Source organism: Phaseolus vulgaris, chromosome 4, assembly GCF_000499845.2.
Source record: "Phaseolus vulgaris cultivar G19833 chromosome 4, P. vulgaris v2.0, whole genome shotgun sequence".
Classification (NCBI taxonomy): domain Eukaryota; kingdom Viridiplantae; phylum Streptophyta; class Magnoliopsida; order Fabales; family Fabaceae; genus Phaseolus; species Phaseolus vulgaris.
The window spans coordinates 12520017-12533356 of NC_023756.2; the positions used below are offsets into that span (position 1 = coordinate 12520017).

Sequence of the window (13340 nt, forward strand, 5' to 3'; positions counted from 1 at the left end):
CAGATTTAGGAAAGATTTTAAAGGTCAAGGATACCTAACTCATTTTGCAAAAAGAAGAACCTTTCTTTTGGTAGAGGTTTTGTGTAGATATCAGCTAGTTGCATCTTTGCCTCAATAAACTTTAGTTCACAGTCTCCATTGCTCACATGATCCCTGATGAAATGATGGCGAATCTCAATATGCTTAGTTCTTTAGTCCTGAATCTGATTTTTGGTAAGATTTATAGCACTTGTGTTGTCACACATCAAAGGGACTTTGCTGATTTGCAATCCAAAGTCTGCAAGTTGTTGTTTCAGCCAGAGGATTTGTGCACAACAGCTTCCAGCAGCAATGTACTCAGCCTCTGCAGTAGGGAGAGCCATACAAGCTTGCTTCTTGTTATGCCATGAGATGAGGCTTGAACCAAGAAGATAGCAAGTGCCATTTGTGCTTTTCCTGTCCAACTTGCATCCTGCAAAATCAGAATCTGAATAGCCAATTAAATGAATGGGAGAGTGAGAAGGATACCATAACCCAACATGTGTTGTTCCTTTGAGATATTTCATAATTCTCTTTGCGACTTTGAAGTGGGATTCCTTTGGATTTGCTTGATATCTTGCACAAAGACATACCGCAAACATTATATCCGGTCTACTTGCTGTTAGATAGAGCAAAGAGCCAATCAAACCTCTATATTTTGTTTGATCTACCCCTTTTCCAGCAACATCTGCATCCATATAGCAGCTTGAGGGCATAGGTGTGCTTGCTTCCTTGCAACTCTCCACTTCAAATTTCTTGAGAATTTCTTTACAATACTTTGATTGGCATAGAAAGATTCCATCCTTTGTTTTCTTGACCTGCAATCCAAGAAAGAAAGACAATTCTCCCATCATAGACATTTCAAACTCACCTTTCATAGCAGCCACAAATTCTTCACACAAACTATCTTGTGTAGCACCAAAGATGATGTCATCAACATAGATTTGCACAATGATAATTTCAGAATTTGACTTTTTGATGAAGAGAGTCTTGTCAAGCATTCCCCTTTCATAGCCATGTGACAAATGGAAGTTTCTAAGCCTCCACTGCCTTGGAGCTTGCTTCAGCCCATACAAAGCCTTTTTCAGCTTGAAGACATGATTAGGCTATTGATGATCTTCAAAGCCCGGTGGTTGATCCACATACACTTCCTCATTGATGTAGCCATTGAGAAAAGCACTCTTGACATCCATTTGAAAGAGTTTAAATCCACTCATGCATGCAAAAGCTAGCAGCAACCTCACAGCTTCCAATCTTGCAACAGGAGCAAAGGTTTCCCCATAGTAAATTCCCTCCTCTTGATTGTAGCCTTTGGCAACTAGCCTTGCTTTGTTTCTTGTGATCATACCATCCTCATCCAGTTTGTTTCTGAAGACCCACTTCGAACCAATGATTTTCATCTCAGCTATTTTAAGGACAAGAAACCATACTTCATTCCTTGCAAACTGATTCAGCTCTTCATGCATAGCTTCAACCCATTTTTCATCCTTGAGAGCTTCATCAATTGACTTTGGTTCAATTTGAGAGACTAAAGCAGTGTGCCTGCAGGAGTTTGAGATAGAGCTACGTGTAGAAACACCCTTTTTTATCTGCCTAATGATGTTCTCCACTGACAGATCTCTAGGAATCCTCCATTCTTTGGGCAACTCACTCTGGTGCAGAATTTCAATCGATTGTTTCGAGCAATCAACTGGTTGTTTTTCTGCACAGATGTCCAGCTTCTCCAAATTGATGTTCTGTTCATCCTCTTCAGCACTGTTCTTTGAGATTTGAATGCTTTTGCGATCCACTTCATCAAATACAACATGAACAGACTCTTCTACAATCATTAGCCTCTTGTTGTAGATTCTGTATGCATGACTATTTAGTGAATAGCCAATGAAGATACTATGATCAACTTTTTCATCAAATTTCCCTACGTTTTCCTTTCCATTGTTTAGAACAAAGCCGTTGCAACTGAAAACTCTGAGGTGATTGATGTTTGGTTTCCTTCCATTGAAGAGTTCATAAGGAGTCTTCTTCAAGATTGGCCTTATTAGCACTCTATTCATCACATAGCAAGAGGTGCTAACTGCATCAGCCCAAAAATACTTGGGAAGAGAAGATTCACTTAGCATTGTTCTAGCTAATTCTTCAAGGGATATTTTCTTCTTTTCCACTACACCATTCTAGTGTGGAGTTCTTAGAGCTGAAAAATTGTGCAGAATTCCCATCTTTTCACAGAATTTGTTCAACTTTTCATTTTGGAATTCCCCTCCATGATCACTTCTTATTGAGCCTATGTTGTTGTTCTTTGTGTTTTGTAATCTTCTAGCAAGCTTCTTGAATGCAGAGAAGTCATCACTTTTTGATTCCAAGAAAAGAGTCCAAGTGAACCTCTTTTGTGTTGGGAAGACAGATTTCGCAGGAGTTTGTTTTAAAGATAACTTGATATCCTTTGTCACACAATTGACTAATGCTCAGTAGATTGTGCTTTAAACCTTCTACATAGAGAACATCATGGATGATCAAGATGTCTTTGTCTCCTATGGATCCTCTTCCAAGAATCTTTCCCTTGTTGTTGTCCCCATAGGTAACGTGCCCTTCTTACTTAAAGGAGATGCTTAGAAACTTTGATTTATCCCCAGTCATGTGCTTTGAGCACCCACTGTCCAGGTACCATTACTGCATGCTCTCCTTCAAGGTTTCATACAAAGTAGATTTTTAAGTACAAAGATTTGGTCCCCTTATGAATGTGGGTCCATTTGGTTTACATTCATCATTTGAACCTTTACAGCATTTGGGAATCCACTTCATAAAGCCTCTATTAACAACATATTTTCTAATTTTATAGAATCTGACATAATGACCTCTTTTCATGCAATAGAAGCATGTAACAACCGGTTGTTTTGATAGATCAATCGGTTGTTTTTCTGACGGTTTTGAAAATGACTTTGAAAATTTATCTTGCTTGTTCTGTGGATTAAAACCTATTCCTGCTTTTCCAAAAACACAGTTTTGAGATGCCAAGACATTCTCAAAGTTGGGTTGTCCTTTTGAAAGCTTATCCAAAGTTTTAACAAGATAATGAACTTTCTTTTCAAGATTTTCACAATTTTCACAAATAAGAGTATCACACTTGCAAGAAGAGTTTTGTAAACGATTTCAAGGTTTTCAAAATCTGTTTTGAATTTTCCAATTCTTCTTCCAGTGTTTTGACTATGTTTTCAAGCCAGCTATTCATTCCCTTTAACCGGTTGTTCAAGAAGGCCAATCGGTTAGCTTCTTCATGTGTTTCTTGAAAAGCTTGAAGCAATTGACTATAATTTTCAGAATTTGAGGAATTAGAGAAACTTACACTGCTTGAATCATCTTCCTTTTTGGCCATGAAGTAGAGGTTGAGGCTTTTTCGTTTTTGCCTCCTTTTCCTTCGTGCTTGACTTCTTGTCTTTACTTCCTTTGATTCATTGATTTTCCCATGAGTAGCTTTGAGTGTGTCCCACATTTCTTTGGCAGATTTGCATTATGATATTCTGAAAAATTCATTAGAATCCAGTGCATAAGCTATTATGTTTTGAGCAATACAATCAAGCTTGGCCATCTTATATTCTTCATTGGTCCATTGGGACCAAGGTTTTTTAATAAAAGATTCATTCTTTTTAAGCTTTGGAATGAAAGGGCCATTTTCAATTGAATTCCAAATTCCTTTATCAATGGATTCAACAAAGATTTTCATTCTAGCCTCCCAATACTTATAATTCAAACCACAGAATAAAGGTGGTTTGTTGATTGAAGCATCTTCGTCGAAAGATAGTTTTCCAACCATTGAAAACGATTTTCGGATCAAACTTGAGTATTTTTCAAGTACCAAGCTCTTTATGCCAATTGTTAGAATGTAAGGCTTTAATCTAGAGGGGGATGAATGGTTTAAAGAGGGTTTTCGCAAACTTTTTAGTCTAGAATGAAATTCCTTTGAGAAAACTTGATTCAGAATTCAGTTTGCCAAAAACACAAAGCAATTTAACACAGCACCAGAAAAACAATCGGTTGTTTCGCAGAAACAATCGGTTGTTTATACCAGTTAAAATATACAAACCGAAACTAAAGAGTTTAAGGGAGAGAGAGAGATTGCACACACATTTTATACTGGTTCACTCTTAAACCAAGAGCTACATCCAATCTTCCCAGAAACCACTGGGAATCCACTAAGTAACCAAACCTAGATTACTTACACACACCACCAAAGAAATGACCTTGATCCCCTCAAGACACACACTTCCTTTGGCTCAGCACATACACCACCAAGAATGTTGATCTTGACAACCTCAAGAGCACACAACACTTCTTGCCCTATCACACCAGAGTTTACACAAAGTACAAAAGGATTACACTTGTTACAGAATGATCTGAAATCAATAAAAATGAAAATCCTATTTCACTCTCTCTTGATCAAAGCAATCTTTAACTCTTGAAAGCAAAATCAGTGAAAAACTCAAATCTGTTTTTCTATTATTAAATCTCAGTTGTTGTTTGTTACAAAATCTGAACAAACTCTTTATAGCTTTCAAAGACTGTTCAAAGCATTTAAAATAGGAGCGCATTCAGTTACAAAATCATTTAAAGCTCAATCAACACTCAAAACAGTTTTCTATTATGATTTGAAAACAAACAATCGATTGAATGTGCAAATCAATCAGTTGTTATGGTTTGACAGCAAGTCAACCACCAAAAACAGTTTTCAACCTTTCTCAAAACACCTAAGAGTAAAACAATCAGTTGTTTCGACAAAACAACAGGTTGTTTGTCACTTAGTTTGAAAAACACTTTCAATTCAAAAGGTTTGAAAATACTTAAGCTTTGGATTCAATCAAGAGTGGATTTACACAAATAATCTACCCCAGATCCTATTCTAAAGCACCTCAGCAACAACAAGCACATCCAGCCATCTATCAAACTCAAAGGATTTGGATTCTTCAAAGCTTGAACACACTTGATTCAACAAAAAGAGCAGAAAAACCAGTCCAAAAACTGCCAAAAATAGTGAGTGTAGCAGCAGCAATGCAGCAAAATTAACAACTTCAAGTCAGAGTTTGTAGTAGCAACATACACAACATATAAACCAACACCTTCTCCCCATATTTATCTTCACAAATAGAATGAAGAAAGGGATAAAAACCAGAATTAAGAAAGCATTTGTGGATCAAGAATACCTAACTCATTTCTTAAAAAGAAAAAACTTGTTCTTTGGCAAAGGCTTTGTGAATATATCAGCAAGCTGCAATCTTGTCTCAATGAATTTCACCTCACAATCTCCATTGTTCACATGATCCCTTATGAAGTGATGATGGATCTCAATGTGCTTTTTTCTTGAGTTTTGAATCTAATTTTTTGTGAGATTTATAGCACTTGTGTTGTCACAAAGTAAAGGCACCTTGCTAATCTTTAAGCAAAAATCTTCTAATTGTGGTTTGAGCAAAAGAATGTGTGCACAACAACTTCCAGCAGCAACGTATTCAGCCTCTGCAGTGGAAAGAGCCACACAAGCTTGTTTCTTGCTATGCCAAGAAATAAGACTTGATCCAAGAAGATGACAAGTGCCACTTGTGCTTTTCCGGTCCAACTTACCCCCTGCAAAATCAGAATCAGAATATCCAATTAAGTGTATAGAAGAGTGAGAAGGATACCATAGACCAACATTGGTTGTCCCCTTGAGATATTTGAGAATTCATTTTGCGTCCTTGATTTGGATTTGCTTGGAATCTTGCACAAAGACACACTAAAAACATGATATTCGGTCTACTTGCTATGAGATAGAGTAGGGAACCAATCAACCCTCTATATTTGTTTTGATCTACCTCTTTTCCAGCCACATCAGTATCCATATAACAACTTGATGGCATAGGTGTGCTAGCTTCTTCGCAACTTTCCATTTCAAACTTCTTAAGAATTTCTTTGCAATACTTTGATTAACTTAGGAAAGTTCCATCTTTGGATTGCTTGACCTGCAGTCCAAGAAAGAATGAAAGCTCCCCCATCATTAACATTTCAAACTCACCTTGCATTGCAGCCACAAATTCTTCACACAAACTATCTTTGGTAGCTCCAAAAATGATGTCATCAACATAGATTTGGACCAAGATTATTTCAGAATTTGACTTCTTGATGAAAAGAGTCCTGTCAATCATCCCTCTCTCATAGCCATTGGATAAAAGAAAGTTACTAAGCCTCTCATACCACTGCCTTCGAGCTTGCTTAAGCCCATACAAGGCCTTTTTCAGCTTGTATACATGGTTAGGATGTTGATGATCTTTAAAGCCCGGTGGTTGTTCAAAATAGACTTCCTCATTGATGATTCCATTGAGGAAAGCACTCTTAACATTCATTTGAAACAATTTTAATCCACACATACGAGCAAAGGCCAACAACAACCTTACAGCTTCTAATCTTGCAACTGGAGCAAAGGTTTCACCATAATCTATACCTTCTTCTTGATTATAACCTTTAGCCACAAGCCTTGCCTAGTTCCTTGTAATAACCCCAAATTCATCCAGCTTGTTTCTGAAAACCCATTTGCATCCAATGATGTTCATCTGATCAGATCCTGGAACAAGAAACCAAACATCATTTCTTGTGAAATGATGTAGCTCCCCATGCATGGCAGCAACCCATTTATCATCCTTGAGAGCTTCTTCAATTGACTTAGGTTCAACTTGTGAGACAAAAGTCATATGCTTGCAGTAGTTAGAGACAACACTACGTGTAGAAACACCCTTCTAGATCTGGCCAATGATGTTCTCCACTAAAAGATCCCTTGGAATTCTCCATTCCTTTGGCAGCTCTTCCTGTTGCAAATTTCAACTGGTTGTTTCGCACAATCAATCGGTTATTTTTCTGGGCAGGATTGTAGCTTCTGCAAAATGATGTTCTGATCATCTTCTTCTGCATAATCCTTTGTAGACCCCTGATCAGTCATGAGTCTCTTGTTGTAGACTTTATAGGCATGGCTAGTTGAAGAATAACCAATGAAGATTCCATTGTCGGCTTTTTCATCAAACTTCCCCGGATTTTCTTTCCCATTATTCAGAATGAAATATCTATATCCAAACACTTTTAGGTGACTAATGTTTGGCTTCCTTCCATTGAAAAGCTCATATGGGGTTTTCTTTAAGATTGGCCTTATAAGCACTATATTCATCACAAAGCAAGAAGTGTTCACTGCATCAGCCCAAAAATACTTGGGTAAGGAAGATTCACTTAGCATGGTTCTTTTTAGTTCTTCAAGAGACATGTTCTTCCTCTCCACTACCCCATTCTGTTGAGTAGTTCTAGGAGCAGAAAAGTTTTGAAAAATTCCCAGCTTTTCACAAAGGTGCTGAATTTTTTATTTTGGAACTCCCCTCCATGATCAGTTCTAATTGCAATGATGTTGTTGCAGCAAGAGTTTTGCAATCTTTTGGCAAGCTTCTTGAATGCAAAGAATGCCTCACTTTTTTTTTCAAGAAGCGTCCATGTATACCTAGAAAAGTCATCAACAACTAGTGCATAGTAGTTTCCACCGAGACTCATGGTTCTTGAGGGACCAAATAGATCCATGTGCAACAGCACAAGGGATTTTGAAGTGGAAATAATATTTTTCAATTTGAAAGAATGCTTGATTTGTCTCCCCTTTTGGCATACTTCACATAAGTGGTCTTTCTCAAACTTGAGTTTGGGTAACCCTATTACAAGATCTTTAGATATCAATTTATTCAAATGATGCATATGAATATGAGCTATTCTTCTATGCCATAGCCATGACTCATCATGTTTGGAAAGAAGACAACCAATAGATGTAGGAGAAGAGATATCTAAAAGATAAACATTGTTGATCCTTTTACCAATCAACACTACTTCCCTTGAATTGGGTAGGCATATCTCACAAGAGTTTAGCTTGAATGTTACTTGATACCCCTTGTCACATAGCTGGCTAATGCTAAGAAGATTGTGCTTGAGATCTTCCACATAAAGGACATCATGAACCAAGAACTTATTCTTGTCTCCAATGGTGCCTCTTCCAAGAATCTTTCATTTATTGTTGTCTCCATAAGCCACATGTCCTTCTTGCTTGAAATTAATGTTCACAAACTTATATTTATCTCCAGTCATGTGTTTGGAACAACCACTGTCCAGGTACCACATCTCCATGTTTTCCATCAAGCTCACAAAAGAGAAATTCAAGCAACAAGATTTGCTCCCCTTATGAATGTGGGTCCTTTGACATTAACTTTATCATAAGGAACCTCAGAATTCTTGGGAATCCATTTCATAACACCTTTAGGAACAAAATATTTCCTAATATTGCAGAATCTAACAGAGTGGCCTCTTTTCATGCAATAAAAGCATGTAACAATCGGTTTTTTTGATTTTTCAATCGGTTTTTTTTCTTGCAATTTTGAAAAAGGCTTTGAAAACTCATTTTTCTTGCTCTGTGGATTAAAACCTAAACCTGCTTTTCCAAAAACACAATTTTGAGATGCCAAGACATTCTCAAAGTTGGACTTACCTTTTGAAAGCCTATCCACAGTTTTTACAAGGTAGTGAACCTTTTTTTCAAGAGATTCACAGTTTTCACAAACAAGAGAGTCATACTTGCAAGAAGAGTTCTTGTAAAGCATTTCTAGATTTTCAAAATCAGTTTTTGAATTCTCCAACTCTTTTTCCAGTGCCTTGACTCTATTTTCAAGCCAGTTATTGAACCCTTTCAATCGGTTGTTTAAGAGTGCCAAACGATTAGCTTCCTCATGTGTTTCTTTAAAAGCTTGAAGAAGTTAACTATAATTTTCAGCATTTAAAGAAGTACAAGAGCTTACACTACTTGCATCATCCTCTTCCTTGGCCATCAAACACAGATTAGCTTCTTCATCTTCACTTGATGAGGAGCTAGATGAAGAGACACCATTTTCATTCCAAGCAATGTAGGCTCTTTTTGATTTAGCATTCTTTTCCTTCTTGCTTGACTTCTTCTCTTTATTTGGGTATTCAGCCTTTATGTGCCCCTGCTCTCCACAATCATAACAAGTATAATTGTTAGCATTAAAATCACTAGTTTTCTTGTTGTCATACCTTTCTTTATTGGAGTCTTTGTTGCAGTTCTTCTTCAAGAATTTGTTGAACTTTTTGGACAGCAAACTAAGAGTTTCTCCTTCACTCTCATCACTTGAAACTTGATTGTTCTTGTGCTTGGCATTTTTCAAGGAAATGTTTCTTACATGCTTATCTTCACTCTCTTGAATGTTGAGCCTATTCATCTCCAACTCATGCTCCCTAAGCTTTCCAAACAAGGAGGTTGTAGTCAAAGATGTTAAGTTCCTTGATTCTGAGATAGTCGTGACTTTAGGTTGCCAAGATCTATCAAGACATTTGAGAATCTTAATATTCAACTCTTCTTTGTCAAAGACTTTTCCAAGACTCATGTGATGATTGACAATGTGAGTGAACCGTTTTTGCACATCCACAATTGATTCTCCTTTGAGCATTATGAACATCTCATACTCTTGGATTAGAGTATGATTCCTTGCCCTCTTATCGTTCGTTCCTTCATGAGTTACCTCTAGAGTATACCACATCTTCTTAGAAGATCCGCATTGAGAGACCTTGATAAACTCATCAGAATTTAAGGCAGAGGTGATATTTTTTGCAATGCAATCAAACTTTGCTCTTTTGTTTTCTGCATCAGTCCATTGGGACCAAGGCTTTTCAATAGAAACACCATCCTTTTCAAGCTTAGGAATAAAATGGCCATTTTCAATTGCATCACATATTCCTTTATCAAGAGATTCAACAAAGATCTTCATACGTACTGATCCTGCCGGTTGACCTAAGTGCAAGAGTCTTGCCACGTCAAAGGTCTCTCCTCTTGATCAGCTTCGCACCACGTTAGCCTTTGCTCCTCACGCCCTAATTCCTCGCAAGAACCTGAAGAAAACAAAGTGGCGCCGCTGCGGCCGATCGCGCTCCGACACTCAAGTCAGTGACGGAATCACCAAAAACTCAGAGAGAATATCTCAACTAGAGGAACCGTGCGCAGTGAATCTCAGTGTACTAGAAAGTATTCTGAAAGCGTCCCTCAAAAGTCTGTTAAGTGTTCCTTATATACCTGAGCACTTTCTCTCTCCTGACGGTTACACCTTTGGACACGTGGCTCGCATCCAGCTGTACACGTGTCACCATCTGGAGCTCCCTCCACTTGAGCGTCACCTCTACTCTTCAAGCCATTCGACTAAGTTACCCATACAAGGAGTAACTTGGTGCACAACTTACCTTGGAGCGCGACCCTTTAAGTGGCGAGTACGGGGTGTCACCATGCACACCTTCTCTGTGGTCTCGCCTGTCGCTATCACGATCTGCTTCACTTGCACATCATTCATGCTCTGGGAAACTGTTCCCTTGCCTCGACCTCTAGCTAGGGAATGATCATCTGATAACCTCATCCTCCACTGCTGCGTGATAAGCATATCATTGGCGCCTTCTTCGTACTTGTACCCTTGAAAGCCTTAGGCAAGCTTTCCTGATCTTTCGGCGATGTGCCCCTTTCGGCGGTCTCTAACCACCTGATCTCCTAGTACTCATATATGGCGACTATGGCGCAACTCTGGCGACCGCCAATTACACACACTAGAGATCGGAGAGCGCCAAATCAACGATTGGCGACTACACAGACTTCCCGATGTACTTCCCTTCTGTCAGCCAGGTGTCCCGTTCAACACGCCTATATTATCGCTTGTTGCCACGTCATCACTTCCGATTACCTGATCGGTACACGTACCTTCCAAAATTGGTAATTCAAACCACAAAACAAAGGTGGTATGTTTATTGATGCACCCTCCCCAAAGGGTAATTTTTCAGCCATAAGAAAAAGATTTTTTAGGATCAAACTTGAGCATTTTTCAAGTACCAAGCTCTTGATGCCAATTGTTAGAATATATGGCCTTAAACAAGAGGGGACTGAATTGTTTATGAAAGATTTTCGCAAACTTTGAAGGTATAATGAAGTTCAAAGCAGAATCACAAATATAGAAATCCAGAAAACAATCAATTAAAACTGTTTAAGTTGATTTACAGAAAATCAACCGGTTGTTTTTGCGATTCAACTGGTTGTTTATATCAGCAAAATTGAAAATAACTTAAAAGCAAAATTTAAATGAGTTCAGGGTAAAAGAAAAACACACAAACAATTTATACTGGTTCACTCTTATCCCAAGAGTTACATCCAGTCCCCAGAAACCATTGGGTATCTACTATGCAATCAAAATCCAGATTACAAACACACCACCAAAAAAGTGACATTGAACACCTGAAGTCACACACTTCCTTTAACACACAACTACCACAGAAATCAGAACTACACTTACACACCAGTATTCAGAGATACAATAGATTCATAAAGGATTACACCTGATGAAAATCAAATCAAAAGATTACAGCATTCCTATTCCACTTCTTTGAGAAAACCCAAAAAACTTGAATGCAAATATTAAAAACTCAAATTTATTTTTACTCTTTGACAAATGTCCCAAAACTGTTATGAAAGATTATGAGAGTATAACAAGTAAGCTTATGGTTGGTGTAAAATATACACATGACGTAAGGTTTCGTAACATTAGAATTTTGCATATATTACGCAACTCTGAAAGGGTTTAAGGTTTTTTTTAATAAAAAGAATTGTAGACCCCACATCTTTTATTATTTCCTTGTTATGATTACCAAGCACCATGACTATAAAACTACACTAATTATCCCATTATATTTACCTTTCCGTTTCCACAAAGAACCAAACCAAACAACAATGACTTCTCAAATACCAAAACCAAAGCTTTCTCTGCCTCTCAGAACCCGAGTTGCATTATTCTTTTCCTCTGCCGTAACGGATTTCTCGCGTCGCTCTGACGGCTCCGTTAATCGTGGTTTAATGAAGCTCGTCGATTATAAGTCCCGACCCAAAACCAAATCCGTTAAAGGCGTTTCTACTAAAGACGTCACAGTTGACGCCAGCAGAGACCTCTGGTTTCGTATCTTCACACCCACTGCCTCCTCCGGTGACGGAGTTGTTCCCGTCGTCATTTACTTCCACGGCGGCGGCTTCGCTTTCCACTCGCCGGACTCGTATGGGTATGACCCCTTGTGCCGGGGATTCTGCCGTCAAATCAATGCCATTGTTGTCTCCGTGAACTATCGCCGCACGCCGGAGCACCGGTTCCCTTCCCAATACGACGACGGCGAGGACGTCCTCAAGTTCCTTGACGAGAATCCCGCTGTGCTTCCGGAAAAGGCGGACTTGTCAAAGTGCTTCCTCGCCGGTGACAGCGCCGGCGGGAATCTAGCTCACCATGTAGCAGTTCGGGTCGCCAAGTCGGGGCTCCGGGAAGTTCGGGTCGTCGGGTTAGTTTCCATTCAGCCGTGGTTTGGAGGGGAGGAGCGTACTGCCGCGGAGGTGAAATTTAAGGGGGCACGTCTGGTGTCGACATCAAGAACCGATTGGCTGTGGAGGGTGTTTTTGCCGGAGGGATCAGATCGCGATCACTGGGCAGCAAATGTGAGCGGAGCGAATTCGGAGGATTTGACGGGTCTGGATTTCCCGGATACCCTTGTGTTTGTGGGTGGATTTGACCCGTTACAAGATTGGCAAAGAAGATATTATGAGTGGTTAAGAAAATCAGGAAAAAAGGCACAATTGATTGAGTATCCTACCATGATTCATGCATTTTGTATTTTCCCTGAATTGCCAGAGACATCACAATTGATCTCACAAGTTAAAGATTTTATCGCCAACAGAATCTCTGATTTGAAATGATCACTGTTCTGAAGATTTCATCGCCAGTAATCACTGTTGCAGTCTAGTGTAAAGGTTTTGCAAGTTTTTGCTTTAGGCCTTACAATATGTATTTGTATTTCTTAAATTTTATCATTAGTTTCGGGTTTAATGTTGTAATAATGATTAAGGTGTGTTGTATAATATTTCTGTGCCAGTTGGAATCTTTATGAATAAAAATTTACTTTTTGCTATTATCTGGCGCTTGAAAATTAATCATCCATTATTGTCTTTTTGTGTATTAATTTGGTATATTGTCCTTTTCTATATTAATACTTATTCAATTGTTTAATTTTGTCAGCTTTATATTAAAAGGCACTTCAATTTAAAAGAATAATAATTTTATGGTAAGTGAAATATAAGTATATACTTTTGGTGACCTGTACACCAGATTTAGCAATCCAACAAATTGATAGGTAGACAAAGTTATCATAAATTTTAAATTTGGTTTAATATGTTACATCAACTTTATCAATGCAATCCAGTTTTTTTATAA

The 13340-nt window shown here is 38.4% G+C and overlaps 1 protein-coding gene across 1 annotated transcript; it reads left to right on the forward strand.

Annotated features, from left to right (window-relative positions):
• Positions 1 to 11745: 11745 nt before the first annotated feature.
• On the forward strand, positions 11746 to 13041 carry LOC137837296 (probable carboxylesterase 18). The gene has a single exon (XM_068646262.1). It carries the CDS (start codon positions 11822 to 11824, stop codon positions 12824 to 12826), a length of 1005 nt encoding a protein of 334 aa, XP_068502363.1. The 5' UTR covers positions 11746 to 11821; the 3' UTR covers positions 12827 to 13041.
• Positions 13042 to 13340: the final 299 nt, after the last annotated feature.